The sequence below is a fragment of the Cervus canadensis genome, chromosome 21 (assembly GCF_019320065.1).
Source record: "Cervus canadensis isolate Bull #8, Minnesota chromosome 21, ASM1932006v1, whole genome shotgun sequence".
NCBI lineage: Eukaryota > Metazoa > Chordata > Mammalia > Artiodactyla > Cervidae > Cervus > Cervus canadensis.
Genome location: NC_057406.1, coordinates 44,479,239 through 44,506,098, shown reverse-complemented (window position 1 = coordinate 44,506,098; position 26,860 = coordinate 44,479,239). Strand labels below are relative to the sequence as shown.

At 44.7% G+C, this 26,860-nt stretch overlaps 1 protein-coding gene across 1 annotated transcript; it reads left to right on the top strand.

Annotated features, from left to right (window-relative positions):
* The first annotated feature begins 254 nt into the window (after window positions 1–254).
* HAL (histidine ammonia-lyase) lies at window positions 255–26,597 on the top strand. Its single transcript, XM_043440607.1, has 20 exons — window positions 255–806; window positions 1,614–1,674; window positions 1,780–1,807; window positions 2,427–2,501; window positions 2,593–2,665; window positions 2,758–2,824; window positions 3,154–3,191; window positions 4,014–4,139; window positions 6,885–7,024; window positions 9,293–9,340; window positions 9,944–10,091; window positions 10,863–10,958; window positions 11,053–11,111; window positions 12,486–12,566; window positions 13,837–13,902; window positions 14,217–14,382; window positions 17,068–17,202; window positions 22,171–22,279; window positions 22,379–22,448; window positions 24,933–26,597. The coding sequence occupies exons 1-20, from the start codon at window positions 560–562 to the stop codon at window positions 25,071–25,073; spliced, it is 1,974 nt and encodes a 657-aa protein (XP_043296542.1). The 5' UTR covers window positions 255–559; the 3' UTR covers window positions 25,074–26,597.
* The last annotated feature ends 263 nt before the right edge of the window (window positions 26,598–26,860 follow it).

Here is a 26,860-nt window from a genome sequence, read left to right as displayed (position 1 = left end):
ACCTATGGCTGTCTGAGCTGTTCACGTCCAGGCAACGGTGGCTTGTCACCCAGATGGCGACCTTCCGTTGTGAAAATGGTCTCGAAGAGGCTTCAGAAAACCTTAGTCGTGGTAAGGGCAGAGTTGCTCAACAGGTATTTGGGGAATAAACAAATGGATGGGGATTGCCACACTTCCTGGTGTGGAGAGCATTTTACAGTTGAGTAATCCCAGATAAAGACAGGAACGTGGTGTTTATAAAGAAGGGACACCGGCAGAAACCAGGGGAGGGAGGTCAGCAGCAGGGCCCGCAGGTGCCGGGCCCCCCAGGCTGCAGACCCCAGGCCTGTCCGGCGCAGACACGGAGGGCAGGTAGCCGGCAGCGCCAACCCTCACCCTTGCTCCTCGCTCAGTGGCAAAAACTCAAACGGACACCGTGGGGCCCTCGATAAATGTTTGTCCCCCGGGTGAATGAGCCAGGGCGAGGAAGGGGGCGTGCCTGAAAGTGCACCCTGGGTCTGCCGACCGCACCGGATAAAGCGCTCGCCGCCCGCCCGAGGCCGCCGCAGGCGGAGCAGCCATGCCCAGGTACACGGCGCACGTGCGCGGAGAGTGGCTGGCCGTGCCCTGCCGGGACGCGCAGCTCACGGTGGGCTGGCTGGGCCGGGAGGCCGTGCGGCGCTACATCAAGAACAAGCCCGACAACGGCGGCTTCACCTCGGTGGACGACGCGCGCTTCCTGGTGCGCCGCTGCAAAGGCCTGGGCCTGCTGGACAATGAGGACCCGCTGGAGGTGGCCCTGGAGGACAACGAGTTCGTGGAAGTGGGTGAGTGGCCGGAGGGGAGGGGCCGCAGAGCATGCGGCCGGGCGTCCCCGGAGAGCCGGCCCCTGTCCCTCCTGGGTGCGCGGCGGCGCTCAGTCCCAGGGACTGTAGCCCGCCAGTCTCCGTCCATAGGGTTCTCCAGGCACGAATACTGGAGTGGGTTGCCATGCCCTCCTCCAGGGGATCTACTCTGGGGAAAATGCATGCTGCCTGAGAATCTTAAATTCTCAAACACCCCTGTGAGCAGGGCAGTATTCTTACCCACCTCTAACAATGAGGTAGCAGACTCAGAAAGGGGGAGAGTTACTTACTAATAGCAAAGACTAGATCTGAACTCGAGACTGCAGGGCCAAAGCCCTTTGCTTACCGGATCATTTTCAAAGTCCCTTTGCTCTTCAAAAGACCCTACCACACAGGGGGCCAGTAACATCCCTTTAAAACCAAGTTAAATCAATTTTGTTTAACAAAACTGTCAAACACTAAAACAAATAGGTTTAAATATTAAATCTATTAAATGCATTTCAAATACTAAATATTAAAAGCATTATATATTGAAACAATAAATTTCAAACAAAATAAAGCTGATGATGGCAATGGAAGTGGAGACTGAATCTTGAACTTTCATTTAAACCTTTTCACGCATGCCTACATCTCTGACTTTTTGCTCTCTGAAAGCACCTGAAGTTGTTTTAAAGCAGTCATTTCTATAGAACTTGAAGGCAATTGAAGAGCTCTTTTCTTGGTTTACCGGTAATGCCAAATGTGACTCTGGGTTGTGATTCGTGAGTATCTCTTGCACTCTTGTTTCAGTTATAGAAGGAGATGCTATGTCTCCCGACTTCATTCCTTCGCAGCCAGAAGGGGTTTACTTGTATCCTTTCCTGCAGGCTCCTTGGTCTGTCTGGGGCCCCTCCCACCAGCGATGGGGCTGGGGGCTTTTCCATATTTCCCAATATTTTCCTTTACCTGACTTCAGATACAGCAAATACCGGGAACCTGAGAAGGTAAGTTTCAAACCACTCCCTTTCTGTTAAGAAAATTAAGTATCCCCCTCTCCTCATTTAAGTGGGGGAGGGCTGGCAAAATTTATGAGCAAAACATAACCCATGAGGACAGGGCGTTATCTAGCTCTGTGTAATAGGGAAAGACATTTTGCTTTTCCATTTATTTTTTTTAACCTCTTTATTTTTGGCTGTGCTGGGTCTTCATCGCTGCACAGGGCTTTCTCTCGTTGCAGTGAGCGGGAGCTTCTCATTGCGGTGGCTTCTCTTGTTGCAGAGCATTGGCTCTAGGCACGTGGGCTTTAGTAGTTGTGGCAGGTGGACTTGGTTGCCCTATGGCATGCGGAATCTTCGCGGACCAGGGATTGAACCCCTGTCCCCTGCATTAGCAGGTGGATTCCTAACCTCTGGACCACCAGGGAAGTCCTGCTTTTCCATTTCTAATTTTTCTTCCTTAACCTCCTCTTCAGCAAGCTGTCTTTTCCAACTACCATATTCATGTTTCATAGTAGTGATAAAATTTCTGAAGTGCCACAGCTTGATTCTGCTCGACGCTTCCCTGCTCTTTTGTTTGAGCAACTAAGCTATTCATGCTCACAGACATTCCCTTCTTTTTGTGCAGTACATCGCCTTAGATGGGAACAGTCTGACCACAGAGGACCTGGTCAGCTTGGGCAAGGGACACTACAAAATCAAGGTATGCTGAATAGAGGGGGATGATGCCCTAACCTTTCTTGCTGCCCATGTAAAGTCTTCAACATGCTCAGCTCTGCCCAATGTCTTCCTAGCTCACCCCCACTGCTGAAAAGAGGGTGCAAAAATCCAGGGAAGTCATAGACAGAATCGTGGAAGAAAAAACTGGTATCTTTTTCTCTTTGTGCTACATATTTCTTTTTATAGACTTAAAAAATGCAGCCTGCATCCAATTGTATGATGTCTGTTTTTTATTCTAGTTGTTTATGGCATTACTACGGGTTTTGGGAAATTTGCCAGAACTGTAATTCCTGTCAGTAAACTCGAGTAAGTTTGATTCACTCCCCAGCAAAGACACACACACATTCACATAAGTTTGATTCACTCCCCACCGAAGACACACAGATTCTCATTTTAGAAATTCCTTTCAACAATGGAAATAATACTTGCTCCAATTTACAGACAAGGAGGGTGAAACTTAGGTTAACTCACACACGAGTTGACGTAGAGAATACAGACTTGCTGTTTCTTCCATTGCTCTATCATGCCTTATTCTGTCCCTCCAAAGATTTAACTATTTTTCCTTCATTTTCCCAGCTGAGGGGACAGTTTCATGGTGAGATATCTGAGAGGGGTTTCTTCACTTTGTCTTCTAGGGAGCTCCAGTTCAACCTAGTACGTTCACATTCTTCAGGTAACTCATTTCAAACCTCCAGTGCCACCTAGGTTTTGTTTGATTGGATGAATGAAGTGCAGTCAGCCCTCAGCATCTCTAGGTTCTTACATTCACAGGTTGAATGATTCAACCAGTGTCAGTTGTTGGTTGAATTCACAGATAAGGAATCCACAGGTGCTGAGGGCAGACTGGACTGTGTTGCTTTCCATAAGGGGGCAGGGGGTGGGAGGAGCCTGGGGAGGGGAGGGGGGGGGCCGGGACCCTGCGGGGTACCTAGGGGTGACCATGCAGCGCAGCATCAGACATCCTGTATCAGCCACCAGCACTAGCACATTCCAAAGAGTAGGTGCCATTTCTGCTGCCAAGGAGGGAAGAAGAGCAGCAGACATGATATCCTTTCAACTGAATCTCAGAAAAAGGAATGGGCTAGATGGAAGGATAGAATTGGGATGAGGAGCATGAATACTGTCATGCCAAAAGAATGGTGCAGTCAGGGGATGAAATTACTCAGGGATGCGTGGATCTGGATGTGGTGAGAAGTGAAACTGTCAAGAATTGCCTCCCATCAGACTGCAAGAGAGCTTGTGTGAGAAGACTGGACCCCATTCCAAGGGTGTTGGGGAGGGCGCAGGCTCACTGAAATTTCCAAGGAAGGGAACTGGGGAGGCAGAACTGGAGTCTCACATTTGTCTGGAAGATGAGACCTGAAGAAGCATGACAATCAGAAGGGAAGGCAGTGCAACTACCTGAACCAAGATGTGGAGAGCAGTTTGAGATGGAGGTGGCTGGGAGGAGGAGGATTTTGTTTATCTTGGAGAAAACATCAGTTCTGTTTTGTAGGCGTTGGGAAACCACTAATCCCTGAGAGATGCCGGATGCTCTTGGCCTTAAGGATCAATGTCTTAGCCAAAGGATACAGTGGCATTTCCCTGGAGACTCTCAAACAAGTTATCGAAGTATTTAATGGTAATGCGGTGGATCCCCAAATGACCCTCCATGCAGGCTGGGTGGGTACCACAGGCAGACTTGCTTGACAGGGTGGTGAGATATTGGTGAGATAAGAAGACATAAACTGATGATGATGAGTGGGAAGTGGGCTTGGCAAGAAGGAAGATAGCTATATGGGGGCAGAAGGTGGGGGGGGCAGAGGCAGAGACTCTTACTCCTGTGAACTTTCATCCTTCTCTATCACCCTTCATTTAGCATTCAGCATGTTTAAAATCAGAACAAGCCCCTTAAGTCTGGCCTTAAGTTCAGAGCTGGAGAGAACCTTGGATTCGGTGGTACTTGAATGTGGTTAGAGAAGCTATTCAGATCATCTGGGAAACATGACCATTCCTGGATGTCTATCCCAAAGACCAATTCAGTACTTCTGGTTGGTGCCTGGGAATCTGAACTCTTCATGCTCCCCAACTGGTGGGATTGCCAGACTTAAAAATAACTGAAATTCACCCTCTTCCAAAGGTAGAACAGAAATATAGAGATGAAAGACTTGCTGTGATCACATAGCTGTCTCGTGACAAGATAAAAAGCAATTCGACTCTTTGGGGCTTGCTTCTTGGGAAAATTCCAGTGTGGAGACAAGATGTGACATGCTTGGGAGGCCAAGCCTATCCCTTCCCACAGATAAGGATAAGCATTCTAGATCAGTGGAGGTCAGGAACCGGTGGGGTGAGGCAGTGGGCGCAGAAGCAGGGCCGGGCAGTCACATAGCACAGAGACATGAGGAATTTCCCCGCTATAGGCACAACCTATAAATGCCAACAAGTAAACAGTAATTTGAATGAACAATCTATAGTATACAAGGCTGTGCTGAAGAGAACACCAGTGATTTCAACACCTATTTCCACTCCCAACTCTAAGCCTAAAATCCCAGATAGTCCAGCTTCAGCTGTGAACCCACCTATGCTTTATGGGTGAGCCCAAGGCACCTCTGGGTCCTAGAATTCTGAGAATTCCCCAGGGTGAACTATGGCCTGGAAGCTGGCCTACGGATGGCATTGCTTCATCCTACTGACATCACTTAGCAGTTGTAAAAACCAATGCTATCAGTAGTCTGAATTTACCTTGGAAATATAGCCTTTTTGTTTGTTTTTGTTTTAGGAAATTAATGGGAATTTCCCTTTTAATGGGGCTTCCCTCATAGCTCAGTCAGTAAAGAATCTGCCTGTAATGCAGGAGACCCGGGTTCGATTCCTGGGTTGGGAAGATCCCCTGGAGAAGGAAATGGCAATCCACTCCAGTATTCTTGCCTGGAAAATCCCATGGACAGAGGAGCCTGACTGGCTACAGTCCATGGGGTCGCAAGAGATGGATATGACTTAGCGACTAAACCACCACCAATGGGAATTTCATCTAAAACAGTACATGTCCATTTAGAAGCAGTGGTAAGCTGGTTGACTAGGTGACCAGGAATCAGGCAGAAAAGCAGAGATTAAGTTGCCCATGACTTTACCTCCCCCAAAGAACCCCTGTTAACACCCTGGTACACTTTATCCTTCTAGAACAATTTGTAAAACAATTTTAAAGTTTTATTTATTTTTGGTGGCGTTGGGTCTTTGTTGCTTTCAGTGGGCTTTTCCTAGTCGCAGGGAGTGGGGGCTACTCTCTAGCTGCAGCACACAGGCTTCTCCTTGTGGTGGCTTCTCCCTGCGGAGGCTTCTGTTGCGGAGCTCAGGCTTCTCCCTGTGGTGGCTTCTCCTGTTGCGGAGCATGGGCTGCAGGCGCACTGGCTTCAGGAGTTGCAGCACGTGGGCTCGGTAGTCGTGGCTTATGGCCTTAGTTGCTCTGTTGCATGTGGAATCTTCCTGGACCGGAGATCAATCCTATGTTCCCTGCACTGGCAGGCAAATTCTTAACCACTGGACCACCAGGGAAATTCTGTATTACTTTTTTAATGTAATAAATATTTCAGTTCAGTTCAGTCGCTCAGTCATGTCTGCCTCTCTGCGACCCCATGGACTGCAGCACACCAGGCTTTCCTGTCCATCACCAACTCATGAAGCTTGCTCAAACTCATGTCCATAAACATTTACTTGATTTCAAATAGTCTGTAATAGGTTTTAATGGCTACACACCATTTGGTCCTATGGAATTCTCTTAGTTTCCTCTTCAGCACATTTTTTACTTTTTGCTCCTAGAAATAAGGTGGCAATGAACAACAGCTAGTTCCTGATCACATCTTTAAGATACATTGCTAAAAATTCCAGAAATTTCTAGGCCAGATTAGAACATGTACGGTAACAGTAAACAAAGGGGCAGAGGACCCAGGGGCAGAGGAGGTAGAAGGGAAGAGATGGTCATTGTAGGATACAGGTTCCAGATCACCTTTCTCCTCAGCAGTCTGATCTAAATTCTTTATGTATAGCATTCTCCCGACCCCTTCACACAGCATATCTGAGCATGTCCCGGACAAAACCTGTCATACCTCCCACTGTCCTTAGAATAGAGTCTAAACTTAAAGTGGCTTATGGAGAAGGCTTTACTCTCAGGAGGGTCTGCCTTCCTGTCTTCTTTCTCTCCCTTGCCTCTTTCTTTCTACAGCAGCTCAGCCAGATTCCTTAAGCATTACCTGTGCTTGAGGAATTGTCTTTCCCTGGGTGTCTGTGCCATTTGTGATACTAGATCCCTTGGGATTGGTTGGTCTCAGTGTCAAATCGAGGCTGGCTGGAATGAAGTACTCAAAGTAACCAGTGTCTCCGTTTCTCCCAGCCTCCTGCCTTCCATATGTTCCAGAGAAAGGAACTGTCGGTGCCAGTGGAGACCTTGCCCCGCTCTCTCATCTTGCTCTCGGGCTGATTGGAGAAGGGAAGATGTGGTCTCCAAAGAGCGGCTGGGCTGATGCTAAATACGTAAGACTAATAATAGCTTCCGTGACAGTCATTTCCCCAGGATGGACCCCAGGTAGACTGCCGTGTTTTCTAGCACTTCATCCTTTCCGCAGCCTGATGACAACGCATTCCCACTCTATGGCTGTGATAACTGAAGCTTAGAAGTGTAGACGGAGTCAGGAGCCCAGCCTTAGGGCAAAGTGTGTGCGCGCCTAGTCACTCAGTCATGCCTGACTCTTTGTGACTCCATGGCCCGTAACCTGCCAGGTTCCTCTGTCCATGGGGATTCTCCAGGCAAGAATACTGGAGTGGGTGCCATGCCCTCCTGCAGGGGATCTTCCCAACTCAGGGGTTGATCCCAGGTCTCCTGCATTGCAGGTAGATTCTTTACCATCTGAGCCACCAGGGAAGCCCTTTAGTGCACTACAGGTGTCCAACTAAGCAATACTCTTAGCTTCCCGACACAACCATCAGCCCCCTGGACCTGGTGATCACCTTGGTAAAAAGGTAAAGCTGCTAGTGTTCATGCAGGAACTTCTTCTGCACCTAAAACACTCCCAGTACCTATCCAGGAGGTCACACATTGTTGGAGGTTTAGCTAGTTGCTGGTCTAATGGGTACAGAGCTGTGGATCATGGCCCTGATATAAGGCCCCTGGAAAGGAGGCTCCACCCCCCCACACACACCCAAGCTCTCATCCTGGTGGTCAGTCAGAAGGGCCTGGGTTTGACAAAGCTTTAATATTTTCTTTATTCATCTACACATTCATTGAGGCTTTCCTGCTGGCTCAGATGGTAAAGAATCTGCCAGCAACGTGGGAGATGTGGGTTTGGTCCCTGGGTTGTCAGAGCAGCCCAAATAATTGTTTGAAGTATCATCTCTGACCTTTTGCTGGGAGGTCACTTAACATTGAGTCAAGGGACAGAGGACCAGGGAGAAAGAAGTCAAGAGAACAGGTGGTCCTTCTAAGGGTTTGAGTTCTAGATCACCTTCCTTCTTTACAGACTAATCTTGATTATTTCTCTACATCCAGTGTCCCCCTCAACCGCCTTCACACAGCAATTCTGACCATGTCCTGGCCAAAACTTGTCATTTTTCTCATTGTCCTTAGGATAATGTTTAAAATGAAAGTGGCTTACAAGAGTCTTGACATATTATTGCCATCTTGCCCCCCTACCCAGCCACCCGAATCCTTCCCCACCAATACTGTACATCACAGAAGCTAGAGGTGCCTGCAGCTGGAGCGTGCTGTGTCCAAGGTGGAGGGGCCAGTCATGTCCACCCTTCTCTTCCTGTTTCTGCTGAGACCTCCAAGAAACATCTGTCTCTGCCCTCCTCTTCTTTCCCCTGTGCCCCACCACTGCAGAGTCCCTTCTGCCCTCCTGTGAGCTCCCCCAGCATCTTACGTGACTATTTCCCACTGGACCTTATCCACTTCCCACCTCCTGAAGCACTTAACCTATTGCTATGACTGTATTTGCCTATGACTGTATTTAACCTATGACTGTATTTGCCCTTGAACTTGTCTGTCTCCATTTTTCCTACCCTCAGACCCACATCCAGGACAGAATCAGGCATGTGACTGGTGTTTTAATAAGCTGTGAAAATGATAGTCCGTTGTGCTACCTCTGTCTTCCTTCTCCCCTGCTGCTCCTTCTTCCCTGGAGGAATATTAACCTGGTGACTGCTTTCACTTCTTTTATTTCAGCGGAAGATTATTCTGCCCATTTCCTCTGAGGATGTTGTGTCTATCTCTTAGGCCATACACCCCCTCTTCACTGGTGCTCACACATACGCCATACAAGTGAGAAGCCCTGCTCTGATGGTGTGAGGTTCTGTTGGTGTTCAGACAAGTAGGATGAGGGTGGAGAATTTTAGGTCAAGCTCTAGAGGCCAGGAGTGTGGGCAGAGTTAGGAGCCCAGCCTTGGAGCATCTGTATCTGAGTAAGCACATGTGCTCAGGAAGCAGCAGTTAAAAAAAAAAAAAAAAAGTGAATCACTAAAGTGCAAACTGAATGCAAAGGGCCTAGAACCCATTATTCAGGATTGATTTTGTAGACACTAGCCTCTGAAATTTTAGGTACAAAAGTTATTCGAAAGCTAAATCTGCTTGCAGACTAAAGAACAGAACTAGAGAATAGACCAGCAAAGATGAACAGAGCCAATTTAAGTAGGTCTAATCTTTAGAAGACAGACCTTTGAGCTTACTTTTATTAGCTTCTACATGAAATTAGAAATATGCTGGTATTTCATTTGATAACCCATTTCACTTTTTAAATCATTCTACAGGTCCTTGCAGCTCATGGATTGAAGCCAATTGTTTTGAAACCAAAAGAGGTAAGAGACTCAAGGAAAATTTGTTCGTTTAACAAATCGTTATGTGCTACTTTCAGTCTTAATATCAGCCTCACAGGTTTCTTAAACATAGCCTCCATGTTTGCTTAAGTTGGTCATTGAAGAAAGGACTCTCCCTTATTTACTGAAAGGCATCTCCAGTACAGAGATGCTCAGGGATTCTTTTACAGAAGTACTTAAACTTCTAATCAGGATCTCTAAGGATCCCTGAATGATGCTGTAAACCAACATCACTTAGGATGCTCTAAGCCAAGAGCCTCAGACCAGAAATTTTTCAAGGTGTCTTATGAGATGAAATGAGAACTTGAGAAATATAGAATAATGAAGAGCTAAAGGTTTTATATGCCGTCTACATTGGAACTCCTCTGCTGCCTCATGACAGGGAAACTATTCACAGCTGTTCCATTTGCCAAATTTTATATGATGGCACTCATCCTTGAGTACTTAAACAAGCATCACCGCCCTGCACTTTAGAAACCATGAATCAACATCATTCAGCTGAAGGCAAATTTTCCTCATAGGAAAGCAAAAGAAGTGCTTGTTACAACAAAAAGCATTAGGAAATGTCTCTTGCATCACCTGAAGGGTCTGGCGCTCATCAACGGGACACAGATGATCACCTCCCTGGGCTCTGAGGCTGTGGAGAGGGCCAGTGCCATCGCTCGGCAAGCTGACATAGTGGCGGCCTTGACCCTCGAGGTGCTCAAGGGCACCACCAAAGCCTTCGATACCGGTCAGCATGGTTCTGCGGTTTGTTTGCTGTTCATTCAGCCAGAGCTGGGCGGGGGGTGGGACGGGATGGTCAGGCTCTTTGGACGTGGGAGTGGTGGGGTAGATGGTGGGAAGAAGACGACCATCTAGGAGGACCATCGCAGGAGTGCTGCAGCTTCCTCTCGGTTATGCCACACGTGATCCTTGAAATGACCACGTTTCACAGACAAATGTTGACCCACAGAGTTAAGTGACCTGTCCCAGACCACCAGCTCTGACTCCCATCAAACTACTTGTTGTCTTAAGGATCTGTTGGCAGGATTTGAGAATTGGCATGGAATTATGGCTAGTGCCCCTTAGAAAATCGGAGAGAAAAATTGTACAAGTGATAGCTTTTCTAGAAATCTTTTCTAGACTTTGAAGGACTCCCCACTCTTATATGTAGTAGGACCGGGAAAAAAAAAAACAAAACCTGTCTAAAAATGACTTAATTAAATTAGGCCACTGAGCTCCCTTCTGTTATGAGCCTAAATCTTTTCAGGGTAGGCCCAATGTCTTGAGTTGGGTTCCCTATGGGCTCAACTCATAGTTTGCATTTGGATATTTAAAGTAGAAAGAATAAAGTCAATATGGAAAATCTTGCTTTTGGAGTTAAGTTTCTAATTCTAAGCAATAGTTAGGGACCCCTGGGGCTTTTCAGGGCCGGGTCAGCACCGTGGGCTGTCCTGTGCCAGTGATGGGAGTTCACTCAATATAAGAATTGCTCAGACTTTTCCTCCTTCATCAATTCTAGACATTCACGCTGTTCGCCCTCATCGTGGGCAAGTTGAAGTTGCTTTTCGGTTTCGGTCCCTCTTGGACTCGGATCACCACCCATCTGAAATAGCAGGTCTGGGCGTGCCTATTTGAACTTACTTGCTTTTGAAAATAATTGGAAAGAATTGCTAACGTGCCCCTTGCCATCCTCTCTACCTTTTCCCTAGAAAGTCACAGGTTCTGCGATCGTGTTCAAGACGCGTACACCTTGCGCTGCTGTCCACAGGTAGACAAAAAACCCAACAAGTTTCTATGCTTTCCTCCAGCCTGAGACGGGGACAGAGAGGAAGGGGTCAGGACGTCGTGTGATAGGGACAGAGAGGAAGGGGTCAGGACGTCGTGTGATAGGGACAGAGAGGAAGGGGTCAGGACGTCGTGTGATAGGGACAGAGAGGAAGGGGTCAGGACGTCGTGTGATAGGGACAGAGAGGAAGGGGTCAGGACGTCGTGTGATAGGGACAGAGAGGAAGGGGTCAGGACGTCGTGTGATAGGGACAGAGAGGAAGGGGTCAGGACGTCGTGTGATAGGGACAGAGAGGAAGGGGTCAGGACGTCGTGTGATAGGGACAGAGAGGAAGGGGTCAGGACGTTGTGTACTGGTTAATGCTAATCCAGATCTCTTTACGGCCTCTCTTAAAAATGATGTATATCCTATATACCCCCGTTTGTCCAATTATTACAAAGTTTCTGTTCTATATGGTAAGTTGCGAGATTCCCTTTGAATTGCTTTGCTCAACCCCCCTGTAGAGAAGTCCAACAGACAGCTTCTTGTTTAGATTTAGTGCCCCAAGTTTAAAAAATTCTAAAAAATTCTTATTAAGAAGACCATCCTAACCAGTCAATGGAGTTTTACTGGTTCTCCCTATTAGAACTGCCAGGGATGTATTGGAAAATCCAACCACAATTCAAGGGCATATCCATGATTAGCTCTATCTGCACTTAACAGGCAGACATAAACCATTATAAACGAACCTGTGAGTCTTAACTTTAAACTGGAGTGAGGCAACCTGTATTGCAGATGTTATAACTCATTTGCAAATAGAAATTAGTAGCATAAGGAGCTAACTAACCTCATCTCAAGAGTGAGACAGGTTGTACCAAGTTCCAAGCCATAGTGTACTGAAGAATCCTCCACAGAATAAATTAAATTAAATGAAAATTTAAATAATTAAAAATTTAAATTAAATGAAAATGATTTAATAATATTTAATTTTTTATTTTCATTTCATTTTATGCTCTTTTCCTTATTCTCAGCAAGTTCGGTTTTAGCTCAGCTAGACTGAAAAATGTCTGTGGGGAATGATTGATATGTTAGCTCTACAGTAAGAATAAATTCCAGTTTAAACGTTCTTAAATGTTCTGATAAGACCCAGAGGGATCGGGTAGAGAGGGAGGTGGGAGGGGCGATCGGGATGGGGAATACATGTAACTCCATGGCTGATTCATGTCAATGTATGACAAAACCCACTACAATATTGTAAAGTAATTAGCCTCCAGCTAATAACAATAAATGGAAAAAAAAAAAAAGAATATCAGACTATGTGGCAGGCCCCAGACTCAGTGTATTCCATGTATTAACTCATTTGATACTGTCTTTTAGGTCCATGGTGTGGTGAATGACACAATAGCATTTGTGAAGAACATCATAACCACGGAAATTAACAGTGCAACAGATAACCCTGTATCTTTTAACTGCTTACTAAGCTGTAATTACAGAATTTCAGCTGGTAATTTTAAGATCCGATGAAGATCTTAAAATTGTATAACTTCTCTGTTGCTCCATTTCATAGACTAAATGCCTGGGCTCTGAGGTTAAATGCCTCTATCAGCTCTAGATCGGAGCCGATAAGTGGCAGAGACAGGTCTGTGAACCTTGCCTCAGGTTTGGAGTCTAACATGCTGTGCTTCTGAAACTGATGGATGAAAGATTAAAGGGGATATTTCCAGCATCGGCTGAAGGGTCTCACGAAGGCATTTGCCCTAAAATCCATTGCTGAGGTTATTGGTAGAAGGATGAAGACCTACATCACAAGTGTGATTGTGGAGACCCTGAGTAGCATGACATTTATAGGAGCCTTCCTGGGGTTCAGTGCTACTTTGGTGTACTACACAGAAGCCTTTTAACATTTACCTAAGTACTGATCAGAGTGATGACTTTCCCCATCCTGAGTTTATTTCTGACGTGGTGAGTGAATGCTAAGTCACTTCAGTTGTGTCCGACTCTTTGCGACCCGATGGATTATAGCCCACCAGGCTGTCCATGGGATTTTCCAGGCAGGAATACTGGAGAGGGTTGCCATGCCCTCCTCCAGGGGATCTTCCCAAACCAGGAAGAACCCACATTTCTTATGTGTCCTGCATCGGAAGACCGGTTCTTTACTACTAGTGCCACTTTACTCAAATCAGTGTTCCCATACTTGTACAGAGAAGCGTAAGAATGCCTCCATCTCTTAAGGACGGCGCGCAGCTTTCCTTCTCAGTATGGGTTCCCCAGCGCCACCTTGTTTTGCTACAAAATGTCCTGTGTTGACTTAGCTCCTTGTAATGTGATGTGATGGGTCAGGAGTCATCCTGGCAGAGGCGTCACAGAGACAGCACTGCCTTTAAAGACCATCCAGCCCCTCAGGGATCTATTATTTCCTCTCCTTCACATCTGCCTGGGTTCCCAGAGAGAGCTGCTGAGCGGCCCTGAGACCCACGCACAGCCTGGGCCAGCAGACAGCAGCTGTGTGAGGTTCAGTGTGGCTTCTCTGACATGCTCACTTCAGGCTGTGTTCTGTTTTCTTTTGTTTACCTTTGTATCATGGTGTGTCAACACCTACTTGTGCAAAGACTCTCCTCCCCACCCTACCTTTGTACAAGGGCTGCCACCTCAGTGTTAAAAATGAGGGAGAGACTTATGCTCCAGGTTTTCAGCAAGTGTATGCAGAAGCCTTAACCAATTTTGAAAGATGGTCTTTGCCAACAGGGGAGAGACTATTTCTGGAGGAAACTTCCATGGTGAATATTCAGCCAAAGTAAGCTTTTTAGAATTGCTCCTGACCCTGAAAGCATATCCCAATATGCACGAAAGCCTTAGTCACTCACTCAGTCATGTCCAACTCTTTGCGATCCCATGGACTGTACCTGCCAGGCTCCTCTGTCCATAGAATTCTCCAGCCAAGAATACTGGGGTGGGTTGCCAATTTCTTCACCTGGGGATCTTCCCAACCCAGGAATCAAACCTGCATCTCTTATGTCTCCTGCATTGGCAGGCGGGTTCTTTACCACTAGCGCCATCTGGGAAGCCCATGTCCCAATATAGGCCAACCTGATTGAGACACTCTTTCAGGCCCTGGACTATTTGGCCATTGGTGTCCATGAACTTGCTGCAATTAGTGAAAGAAGAATCGAAAGACTCTGCAATCCCTCCCTCAGCGAGCTGCCTGCCTTCCTCGTGGCCGAGGGCGGTCTGAATTCTGGGTTCATGATAGCCCACTGCACCGCTGCAGCCCTGGGTAAGGACCCTGCCTTTTGACCAGAATTCAAGTCCATCCATCTATGGGTCTTTCCATTTCACCTGAAAGTATCACATTCTGTCTTTGAATGAGATCTAACTTTTCCACCCCCTCTATGTGCATCCTACCTCTCTTAATACAAATGCATGTTTCAAGAAAAAATTTAAAATAAAACCTAAGCAACATTACACTGAAATGTAATAATAGACTAATGAGGTTGTAAATAGGGAGTTTTCATGATTTCTCTGTAGGAAACAATGTGACATCATATGTGAACTTCCTTTTGTGGCTTTCCCCCTAACCTCAATTGGAAGAACATCAGAAGGAAAAAGACAAAGATGTTTATAGCTACTGGTGAAACTCCCACGAAAACCATAAGGCTGTGTTAAACACACAAAAATGCTTATAAGCAGCAAGATGCTCTCTATGAAAATTGAGCTGGAAGATAGCAGATTTCTGAGTCAAGACTGTAAGGGACAGAGAAATAACATCAGAACAGGGCCTGGCAAAGGAAGTGTGAAGGGCTTTACTTATACTTACTCCCTTAATTGCCAAACAATACCAAGAGGCAGGTACTATTATTTCCTCTTTCACAGATGGATATTTGAAGATCCAAGAAGTTAAAGAACCTACCTAATATTGCACAGCTACTTAGAAGTAAAGCAGAGTTCAAACCCAGGAATTTTGGCTCCCAAATCTATGCTCAGACTTCAATTAATGAGGATTTCATTTTGATCAATACTTAATCCTACAATATCGTTGCCAAATTTAACAAACAGAAATGCAGGATGCACTTAATATAAATTTAATGCAGTTAAATTTGAATTATTCACCACATTATTTGTTACTAAAAATTATTTTTTTATCTGAAATTCAAATTTAGCTAAGCATGTGCAATTTTTTCTGGCAAGCCTACCCAACAGGCAGGATAGAATGGCAGTTCAATCAGAGCATAGCCTCTGGGTCTGAATCCTGTCTCCATCCATTTATCAGCAGTTTGATATGGAGCAAGTCTCTTAATCCTGTTGACCCTTAGTTTACTGCTGTGTAAAATGGGGGTGAAAAACCTACCTAATAGGGCTATTCTGAGGAGTTAGTGAATTAATGCATGGAAAGCCTTGGAACTGTGCCTAACATACTGTAAGCACTAAATATTAGTTGTTACTATTATTCCTCACCACTTCGTCAGTTAAGTCTCACACTTAGACTCAACACAGCTAACAAAGAGCCACTGAATTCATCTTCTGTCCAGAATCTTCTATCTGCTCACTTACTAAAAAATCCCTTTAAAAGGCAGTGACTTCTCACATTAACATGCATCCATGCTAAGTCGCTTCGGTCATGTCCAACTCTTTGAGACTCTGTGGACTGCAGCCCGCCAGGCTTTTCTGGCCATGGGATTCTCCAGGCAAGAACACTGGGGTGGGTTGCTATGCCATCCTCCAGGGGATCTTCCTGACCCGGGGATTGAACCTGCATCTCTTATGTCTCCTGCATTGGCAGGCAGGTTCTTTACCACTAGCGCCACCTGGGAAGCCCCCACATTAACATGGTGGGGTGGTCACTGATTTTTAGAGAATGTTGTGAAGTTGGGGAGTCTCCTTTGAATGTGTTTAGCTGCCCTAGCTGTTTGAAGTTGCTCGGCTTGCTCTCATTATAATTAAATTGGTGGTTTTCTTTTTTTTTCTGGCCACTTGTAAGTTACTTTTCTAAACCAGCGCCACCAAACCAGGTGATTCATATTGCAGGTTTAGGGGCCCAGGGCTTGCAGTGCTGAAACCTGAAAGTTCTGGGCAAAATAGGATGAGTGAATCACTGTAGTTTATACTGGATTATCTCCAGATACCCTTTAGCATAGAAAAGAACTCAAAGCTGCTCTCATAGGTTAAAAAAAAAAATAAAGTGGGGGAAAAACTCTTGACTTGGACATTTCCTGGCTTCTGAAGCTGGGGAGAAGGAACTCTGTAATCGAGGTCCTTGCTACTTAAGTTATAGTCCCCTGGCCAAAAATACAGCCATCACCTGGGAATTTGTTAGAACAGCAGAATTTCAGGCCCCACCTGAAACGCAACCTTTGCACTTTAACAAGGCCGAGTGATTCATTTACAATAAAGTTTGAAAGACAGAAAGCTAGGCCAAACTGTAGACTTCCCCTAACATCTCCAAGACATCCCCAGCTGTCATTGAGCCCTTCCTTAAATTGAGTACATCCACTTATGTCATCATTGGACAGTTTCAATTTTAAATCTTCTTGCTCAAGGTCTGTGGGTTCAGCCTCAACCTGCAAATGCTATGCCTGAATCTTGATCCTACCTCGTGTGCTGACATAACCAGATTATTCTCCAAGTCCTGGAAATGACCATCACTTCTTTTTTCCCTTAGTCTCCCTGGCATGCCAAATGCTTGCTGGATTTTCAACTTTGTTTCATAATATGAGGGTTCCCTTCCCAGTCCTATCTCAGAACTCCCTACAATTTTAAGGGTCCTTCTTACTTTGGGGGAAAAAAAACCCACATGACTTCCTTTTCCCAAAGTAACTTTGGAACATCTAGTGCTTTGATAATGACCAGGAACTCCTGGAGAGGGTAGCCCACACTGAGGAGCGCTTTGGGGAGCCATGTGTCATGTGGCACGTCATTCTATTAGGAACAATATGTCCTTCACTTACTTTCTGGCTTCTTGCAGTTTCTGAGAACAAGGCTCTGTGCCACCCCTCGTCCGTGGACTCTCTCTCCACCAGCGCGGCTACGGAGGATCACGTCTCCATGGGAGGATGGGCAGCCAGGAAGGCCCTCAGGGTCATTGAGCATGTGGAGCAAGGTAACCCCAGCCAGCTGGGATGCAGGCCTCACTGATGACCACTATGCCAGTGGTCCTCAGCATGGAATCCCCATCAGAACATCCGCATCACCTGGGAACCCAGGCCCTGCCCCAGACCTGCTGACTCAGAGACTCTGAGACCAGAACAATCTCGACTTAACAAGCCCTCTAGGTGATTTTGATGCTGGCTGAAGATTAAGAATCCACACCTTCTGGCTAAGCCAGTTCATCAGTTGGCTTTTTTTTTTTTAATGAAATAATTTTAAAACATTCAGAAGTGGAGAGATTAGTACCATAAACCTCCATATATACCTCACTCAGATTCACAGTTAATATATTATACTTCATTTCTTAAAAAAAATTTCTCAATCATTTTCAAGCAGATCCCTGTCATCGTGTTTTCTTCCGGCACACTTTCTCTCTCAAATACAAATGCTTTCTTACCCACTGCCATTATCACATCCAACAAAAATCAACAATAAGTCTTGGTATCATTGAGTACGTATTCAAATTTTCCAGATTATTTCAATGTCTTTCCAGTGTTTGTTCAAACCAAGATTCAAGACCCACTCTTTAAATTTAGTGGTCAAGCTTTTAAGCTTCTTTTCATTTACAACAGTTCCTCTCCCTCCCCCCTTTTTAAAAAAAATTCGTGTCATTGACTAGTTTGAAAACCAGCTTAGTTTTCTGAGATTGACATTCTTGATTTACCTGTGAGCATGCCTGTGGTTGGATTACCGTGATATTGAATGGTTTGCCTTGGAAACGAACATAGATCATTCTGTCGTTTTTGAGATTGCATCCAAGTACTGCATTTCGGACCCTTCTGTTGACCATGATGACTACTCCATTTCTTCTAAGGGATTCCTGTCCACAGTAGTAGATATAATGGTCATCTGAGTTAAATTCATCCATTCCTGTCCATTTTAGTTCGCTGATTACTAGAATGTCAACGTTCACTCTTGCCATCTCCTGTTTGACTTCCAATTTGCCTTGATTCATGGACCTAACATTCCAGGTTTCTATGCAATACTGCTCTTTACAGCATCAGACCTTGCTTCTATCACCAGTCACATCCACAACTGGGTATTGTTTTTGCTTTGGCTCCATCCCTTAATTTTTTTCTGGAGTTATTTCTCCACTGATCTCCAGTAGCATATTGGGCACCTACTGACCTGGGGAGTTCCTCTTTCAGTATCCTATCATTTTGCCTTTTCATACTGTTCATGGGGTTCTCAAGGCAAGAATACTGAAGTGGTTTGCCATTCCCTTCTCCAGTGGACCACATTCTGTCAGACCTCTCCACCATGACCCGACTGTCTTGGGTGGCCCCACAGGTCATGGCTTAGTTTCACTGAGTTAGACAAGGCTGTGGTCCTGTGATCAGATTGGCTGGTTTTCTGTGATTGTGGTTTCAGTGTGTCTGCCCTCTGATGCCCTCTCACAACACCTACCGTCTTACTTGGGTTTCTCTTACCTTGGACGTGGGGTATCTTTTTACCAACCAGTAACACTGAAGAAGCTGAAGTCGAACGGTTCTATGAGGACCTACAAGACCTTTTAGAACTAACACCCAAAAAAGATGTCCTTTTCATCATAGGGGACTGGAATGCAAAAGTAGGAAGTCAAGAAACACCTGGAGTAACAGGCAAATTTGGCCTTGGAGTAAGGAATGAAGCAGGGCAAAGTCTAATAGAGTTTTGCCAAGAGAACGCACTGGTCATAGCAAACACCCTCTTCCAACAACACAAGAGAAGACTCTATACATGGACATCACCGGATGGTCAACACCGAAATCAGATTGATTATATTCTTTGCGGCCAAAGATGGAGAAGCTCTATAGAGTCAGCAAAAACAAGACTGGGAGCTGACTGTGGTTCAGATCATGAACTTCTTATTGCCAGACTTAAATTGAAGAAAGTAGGGAAAGTAGAAATTGAAGAAAGTAGACCATTCAGGTATGACCTAAATCAAATCCCTTATGACTATACAGTGGAAGTGAGAAATAGATTTAAGGGACTAGATCTGATAGACAGAGTGCCTGATGAACTATGTATGGAGGTTCATGACATTGTACAGGAGACAGGGATCAAGGCCATCCCCATGGAAAAGAAATGCAAAAAGGCAAAATGGTTGTCTGAGGAGGCCTTACAAATAGCTGTGAAAAGAAGAGAAGCGAAAAGCAAAGAAGAAAAGGAAAGATATACCCATTTGAATGCAGAGTTCCAAAGAATAGCAAGGAGAGATAAGAAAGCCTTCCTCAGCCATCAACGCAAAGAAATAGAGGAAAACAACAGAATGGGGAAGACTAGAGATCTCTTCAAGAAAATTAGAGATACCAAGGGAAGATTTCATGCAAAGATGGGTTCAATAAAGGACAGATATGGTATGGACCTAACAGAAGCAGAAGATATTAAGAAGAGGTGGCAAGAATACACAGAAGAACTGTACAAAAAAGATCTTCATGACCCAGATAATCATGATGGTGTGATCACTCACCTAGAGCCAGACATCCTGGAATGTGAAGTCAAGTGAGCCTTAGGAAGCATCACTACGAACAAAGCTAGTGGATGTGATGGATTTCCAGTTGAGCTACTTCAAATCCTGAAAGATGATGCTGTGAAAGTGCTGCACTCAATATGCCAGCAAATTTGGAAAACTCAGCAGTGGCCACAGGACTGGAAAAGGTCAGTGTTCATTCCAGTCCCAAAGAAAGGCAATGCCAAAGAATGCTCAAACAACCACATAATTGCACTCATCTCACATGCTAGTAAGGTAATGCTAAAAATTCTCCAAGCCAGGCTTCAGCAATATGTGAACCATGAACTTCCAGATGTTCAAGCTGGTTTTAGAAAAGGCAGAGGAACCAGAGATCAAATTGCCAACATCTGCTGGATCATCAAAAAAGCAAGAGAGTTCCAGAAAAGCATCTATTTCTGCTTTATTGACTATGCCAAAGCCTTTGACTGTGTGGATCACAATAAACTGGAAAATTCTGAAAGAGATGGGAATGCCAGACCACCTGACCTGCCTCTTGAGAAACCTATATGCAGGTCAGGATGCAACAGTTAAAACTGGACATAGAACAATAGACTGGTTCCAAATTGGAAAAGGAGTATGTCAAGGCTGTATATTGTCACCCTGTTTATTTAACATATATGCAGAGTACATCATGAGAAACGCTGGACTGGAAGAAGCACAAGCTGGAATCAAGATTGCCGGGAGAAATCTCAATAACCTCAGACATGCAGATGACACCAGCCTTATGGCAGAAAGTGAAGAGGAACTAAAAAGCCTCTTGATGAAAGTGAAAGAAAAGAGTGAAAAAGTTGGCTTAAAGCTCAACATTCAGAAAACTGAGATCATGGCATCCAGTCCCATCACTTCCTGGGAAATAGATGGGGAAACAGTGGCTGACTTTATTTTTGGGGGCTAAAAAAATCACTGCAGATGGTGATTGCAGCCGTGAAATTAAAAGACGCTTACTTCTTGGAAGAAATTTATGACCAACCTTGATAGCATATTAAAAAGCAGAGATATTACTTTGCCAACAAAGGTCTATCTAGTCAAGGCTATGGTTTTTCCAGTGGTCATGTATGGATGTGAGAGTTGGACTGTGAAGAAAGCTGAGCGCCGAAAAATTGATGCTTTTGAACTGTGATGTTGGAGAAGACTCTTGAGAGTCCCTTGGGCTGCAAGATCCAACCAGTCCATCCTAAAGGAGATCAGTCCTGGGTGTTCATTGGAAGGACTGATGCTGAAGCTGAAACTCCAATACTTTGGCCACCTCATGCGAAGAGTTGACTCATTGGAAAAGACCCTGATGCTGGGAGGGATTGGGGGCAGGAGGAGAAGGGGACGACAGAGGATGAGATGGCTGGATGGCATCACCGACTCGATGGACATGAGTCTGAGTAAACTCCAGGAGTTGGTGATGGACAGGGAGGCCTGGTGTGCTGCGATTCATGGGGTCACAAAGAGTCAGACACGACTGAGCAACTGAATTGAACTGTGCTTGTGGTGGTACGTTTGTTCTGTCCTGTTTTTTGTGGATTGCAGTTTGTCCTAAAGACTTGACAAGGTTTAGATCCAGCATTTTTTGGCCAAGATAGTTCATAGGTGGGGCACTGTTAGGTCAAAGTCTTCCAGCCTTCTTAATCACTGCTTGTTTGTTTCTTAAAGAGAAACTGCCTTCCTTTAGGCATTGTTCTAAATTCCTCAGTCTTTGCAACTGTATTGGAATCAATTGGCTGACAAAATAGCATTATTTTAAGATAAATGTAAGAGAGTTGAGTATCCATTTTGCGGGGGGCAATAGCTCTATTGAGGTATAATTCATATACTATACAATTCACCCATCTAAATTGTACAATTCAGTGGGTTTTATTAGAGTTGTGAATATACTCAGAGTTGTGAGTCGACACCATAGTCAACGTTATAGCATTTTCATCTTTCCAGAAAGAAACCTTGTACCCTTTACCCATCACTCTCTCATCCTCCTTATGTGGTCTTGTTGGGAGCCTTTGAAATTGAAGATTTAAAATAGATATTAGAGAAACAGTTCCATGGCAACCAAAGAGTTATCTGCTCATTCACAGACTCCTTCAGTCTTTTGATGAAAGTGTATGTGCCAGGTATTTCAGGCCATAGGGAACAGCAAGGCTGAAGACAAACGGAAATTTACACAAGTGTGGAAATAGGAAACAGAGGTTATCCATCTTGATCAGCTGAAGGGAGAAGGAGAAAGCTGATTTACCTGGGTAGTCCTGCCCTTCTCAGCATTAAAGATGCAGCCGAGGGGTTAGAAAAGTAGATTTTAAATGTACACAAATACCAAGGCAGCTTCATTCTACCGATAGACTGAGAACCAACTATCCATTAGTTGGCTGGCAGCTCGCGTGGGGTTTACACCCCTCAAGCATGAAGTCACACACTAACCAGCCATCCCCTCGTCCCTCCTTGTTTCAGTGTTGGCCATCGAGCTTCTTGCAGCCTGCCAGGGCATAGAGTTCCTCCGCCCCTTGAAAACCACCACTCCACTGGAGAAGGTCTATGACTTGGTGCGCTCTGTCGTGAGGTAAAATCAAACAGATCCCTGGAAAGTGACACCGTTTCAGAATTGTGGACCCTGGCAGTGGTTAACGTTGGCTGATGGTGTGACGTGCTTTCTCTGCAGGCCCTGGATAAAAGATCGCTTCATGGCCCCAGACATTGAGGCAGCGCACAGGCTGCTCGTAGAGCAGAAGGTAAGCTGGCTTTCCGGCTTGTTTTTTAGTTTGGGGTCTTTAAGAGGGAGCATGGGTTCCCCGGTGGCTCAGTTGGTAAAGAATCCACCTGCAATACAGGAGACCCATGTTCGATCCCTGGGTCGGGAAGATTCTCCTGGAGAAGGAAATGGCAACCCACTCCAGTATTCTTGTCTGGAAATCCTATGGACAGAGGAGCCTGGTGGGCTACAGTCCATGGGGTTGCAAGAGATGACTTCATGACTAAATCACCCCACCACAAGGGGAAGCGGAGTGGGGGTGGGGAGTAGAGAAACATTCTCCTATTCTTCTGTTTCCTGGTTATTTTTTGGAAGTGAACCAAAAGGTACTCATGCAACTTTTAAGGCCACTAAGAAGCTATTTGACAAACTCGCAAGTGCCCCATGTTGCATCCAAACATTGACTGTCTAAGGATTAGTATCTGAAATGAATTTTTTTAATGAATTTTAAATAGAATTTTGGGACAAGTATTCATGGGGAAAAAATAAGATGAAAGTTCATAGATTCCTCCTCACCAAGAAGGTTCTCTTTTATTCAGAAGTACACTCTTTTTCTGTAATGCTGCCCCTACCTGCTCCAGCAACTGCATAGACCTGAAGGGAAGACAAACTTCCCGAGTTTTTATTCAAAGGGCTCTGGGTCCACCTCATGCACTGCTGTGTCCTCCCCATCATGCTGGGTGAGATACGGGTTCTCTTTACCGCTTCTTTCCTCTATTTCCATTGACTACAGACTTGTCTAATTGGGACAGATGCCTAGAATGTGGACCCATGTTTAAAATATATTTTTAAAATTCCTTTAAACCTTCTGCAGTAATTTGTAGCTATCATGTCCCTTAGAGTTGCTTGATTTCCTTTGGAACTATTGCTCTGCCCTTGAGAACAGTTTTTTCCTTTGACCTTCACCCCTGTCATTTCTAAGTGTTCCCCATACCCTTTGAGGGGGAATTCCCTTGCTTGCTGCCAGCTTTGGTGCTAGAAGAGAGGTAGGCGAGAACTCAGCCTTTTTTCAACTGAAATATGCTTGACATACATCATTATGTTAGTGTACAACATGATTTGATCTCTATATACATTGCAAAATGTTTACTACAGTTAGTTAACCTCCATTACCACACAGTTATTTTTTTCTTGTGATAGGAACTTCTTAAGATCTATTCTTTTAGCAAATTTCAAATATACAATACAGTATTATTAACTATAGTCACCAAGCTGTACATTGCATCTCCAGGATTTATTTATAAGCAGAAGTTTGTACCTTCTGACTACTGTCAAATCATTTCCTTACCCACTCCCCCACCCCCTGCTTCTGGCAACCACCAACCTCTTCTCTGTACCTATGAGCTATTTTATTTATTTTTTTTAGATTCCACATACAAGTGAGATCATATGATATTTGTCTGACATTTCGCTTATGATGACCTCAAGGTCCATCTGTGTTGTTGCAAATGGCAACAGCTCCTTCTTTCTTATGGCTGAATAATATTCCACTGTGTGTGTGTGTATCACAATTTCTTTATCCATTCATTTGATGGTGAACACTTAGGTTGCTTCCTTGCCTTGGCTATTGTAAATAATACTGGAGTGAGCATGGCAGTGCAGGTATCTTTTCAAGGAGGTTAGCTTTTGAAACCAGAGAAGGCATCCCACTCCAGTATTCTTGCCTGGAAAATTCCATGGGCAGAGGAGCCTGGCGGGCTACAGTCCATGGGGTCGCTTTTGAAAGAATACATTTTCTAAGGTAATACAAACGAATAAGAAACGCTCCTTTTCTATCAGGGGCAACCAAATAAAAAGCAGCCATAATATAAACTAAAAACTGGATCTTCATTTGAGAAGGTGTTATGCTTGAAAGGGAATAGGTTGGTGGGTGGAGGTAAGCCCTGAACAAGGCTACGAAGCTGTGCTTCTCAAACTGTAAAGAGCATGTGGATTTCCCGGGGATCTTGTTAAGATGCAGGTTCAGACTCAGCAGGTCTGCAGCAGGGCTGACATTCTGACTCGTCCCAGGTGACGCTGATGCCGCCAGTCCAGGGGCCATGCTCTGAGCAACAAGGGTCCAAAGAACAGAGTGCATGGGGCGTGGAACTAGGGCAGAGGAGATCCACTGCCTCTTATCATTAAAGGCTTGCCTCAGAAAACACATAGTTCTGCCCTTGAGTAACTTTCCTTAATTCCATCCACACCGAATCCTCTAGGTTTTGTTTGTTCACTGGCGTGTTTTGCTTTAGAAGAGCAAACAGCTGAAAACCTTAATGGTCACTTTAGAAACATTTTGAACTTTGTATTTTAAAAGCTGTTACTTGACAGGTCATGTGTCAAATGGCTTATGATAAAAGCAAGCCAACAGTAGCTATGTATCTAGGCAGGTAGAGATAACGGCTTTGACTTCAGATGAAGTTGTTTAACTCATGTGAAAACAATGTTGTCAGTACTTTGACTTTGCTCTGTCCTTGTGTCTCAGGTTTGGGAAGTAGCTGCACCATACATTGAAAAATACAGGATGGAGCATATTCCGGAATCAAGACCTGTTTCTCCAACAGCATTTTCACTGGAATTTCTGCACAAGAACTCTACCAAGATCCCAGAGTCTGAGGATCTTTAATGCTTTTTGTCATGAATTAGCAGATTAGATAGCACTTAATTTTACAGAAAACAGTACTATGCTGAAGGAGAGACCTGAGAACTTTCTCAGGTGGATCAATCTATTACATGGTTTGGGTCTTATAATACCTGCTCTGGTTAGGCTGGTGATAATATTACATTTACTAAATCTAGTACTGTGTTCTTGTTGACCTGGTTAGAGATGTAAACGGTGTTTCCAGGTTATGGGACTTTAATTATTTCTTAACGATATCTACACGTCGCTCATTCCTAAGGGTGAGAAGAGTAACCACAATTGTGTGGATGTTTGACTCTTGACATTAGATGAACTCAAATCTTGAAAAAGATTGATGGCATTCTTTTCCAAAAACATTAGGCTTCTGTGAATCTTTTGTTTTGGTTTTTTAGTTGTTTTTTCTCTTTGTTTTTGCTTTGACAAGTTCTAGTTAACTTTGGTGGATTATACTAAGCCATGATATGATGATTGTTCCTTAATATGTCTTTGTAAACAATACTTTTTAAGTCATAATTTGTTCTCAAGCTGCTTCTTGTTTTATTAGTTGAATTGTAGTAAAGAATAGTCAATTGGTCAACAAGACATTCTGCATCAAGGAGTTAAGGAATGAATAGAAAGATTGCTATTAGAGTGGTTCTCAATGAACTGTTTCATATTTATCAAATGTCACTATACATATCAAAGAAAGGATTCAGATGCTTAAACTGTGGTAGGAGGTTAGTGTTATTGCTGCCTTATTACGTGTTAGTACTTTGTTCATGTTCTTATAATAACCTAGCTTAAGAAGCCTCCTCATTTCACAGGTAAGGAATCTGATGTTTAGAAGTTACCCAACCCTTCTCTGTAATGGTAATCATTGAAACAAGGCCCTGTTGACAGAGATCAGATGGGCCTCAGGATGTTACCCAGTCTGTTCCCTCCCCACTGAAGAAGATAAAGGACCTCTTGGGAAGGCTTAAGTGTAATTGTCCAAAAGAAGGATGGGTCTAACGACTTCTTGACTCCCTGAGGCTATGACTCTGCACCGTTCTCTGCAAACATGAGCAAAGCTCTCTCCGAGTGCAGTGAATCCATGGCTCTGACGACTGCATTTGGTCAAGGAAAGGGCAGCATGCTTGCCCACTTTCCCACCTGGTGACAGCCTCAAACGGCCCAACATGCATTTCACAGCAGAGTTTTTCCTAATTGCAGCCTGTCCACAGGAAAGGTGGAGACAGAAGTACAAACCAAAATGTGCTGAGGAACCTGTTGCCCAAAAGGTGGTTCTTGATGCTGTTCTTTGCTGGAATGTGGACACAGGAGTGAAGTTTATTCGTTCTCAACCACGAGCTGCAGTGGAGCAAGTCAGCCCAGTGGTTTGAGGCTGTTTGTCACTTTGCCGTGGGGTGTGCTGGTGGCCACGGCTGGTCCTCTGGGCCCTTTGTTATTGGGTTTTCTATACAGCTCTGTAACTGTGCCCTCAAGGGAATTTCAAGGTAAATGTGGAATAAACTAAGTCTTACTGTCTTATGTCACTGCTGTATTCTTAGATTTTTATAACAAAGTATATCACCTCATCAGGGAAAGGTGATTCTAATTGCAGTTAATTACATTTGTGTAAGATTTTTGTCATTGAATGTTCACACGGTACAAAGTGTCTTTAGACAACGTGATTGATTTGGTAGACATTCTTTCTCTCTCTTCTCCACTGAGGAGCCCAGAAGAGCTAGAGGCATCATGATTTTCATCCAGGTGAGCTCACCTGGGCTCCTTTACCTGCTCTCTTAGGGCAG

Coding starts and splice junctions, on each gene's coding strand:
- HAL (XM_043440607.1), top strand. CDS start 560: ATGCCCAGGTACACGGCGCACGTGCGCGGAGAGTGGCTGGCCGTGCCC. Junction 2,825..3,153: donor ATTCCTGTCAGTAAACTCGA/GTAAGTTTGATT, acceptor TTTGTCTTCTAG/GGAGCTCCAGTTCAACCTAG. Junction 10,959..11,052: donor CCACCCATCTGAAATAGCAG/GTCTGGGCGTGC, acceptor CCTTTTCCCTAG/AAAGTCACAGGTTCTGCGAT.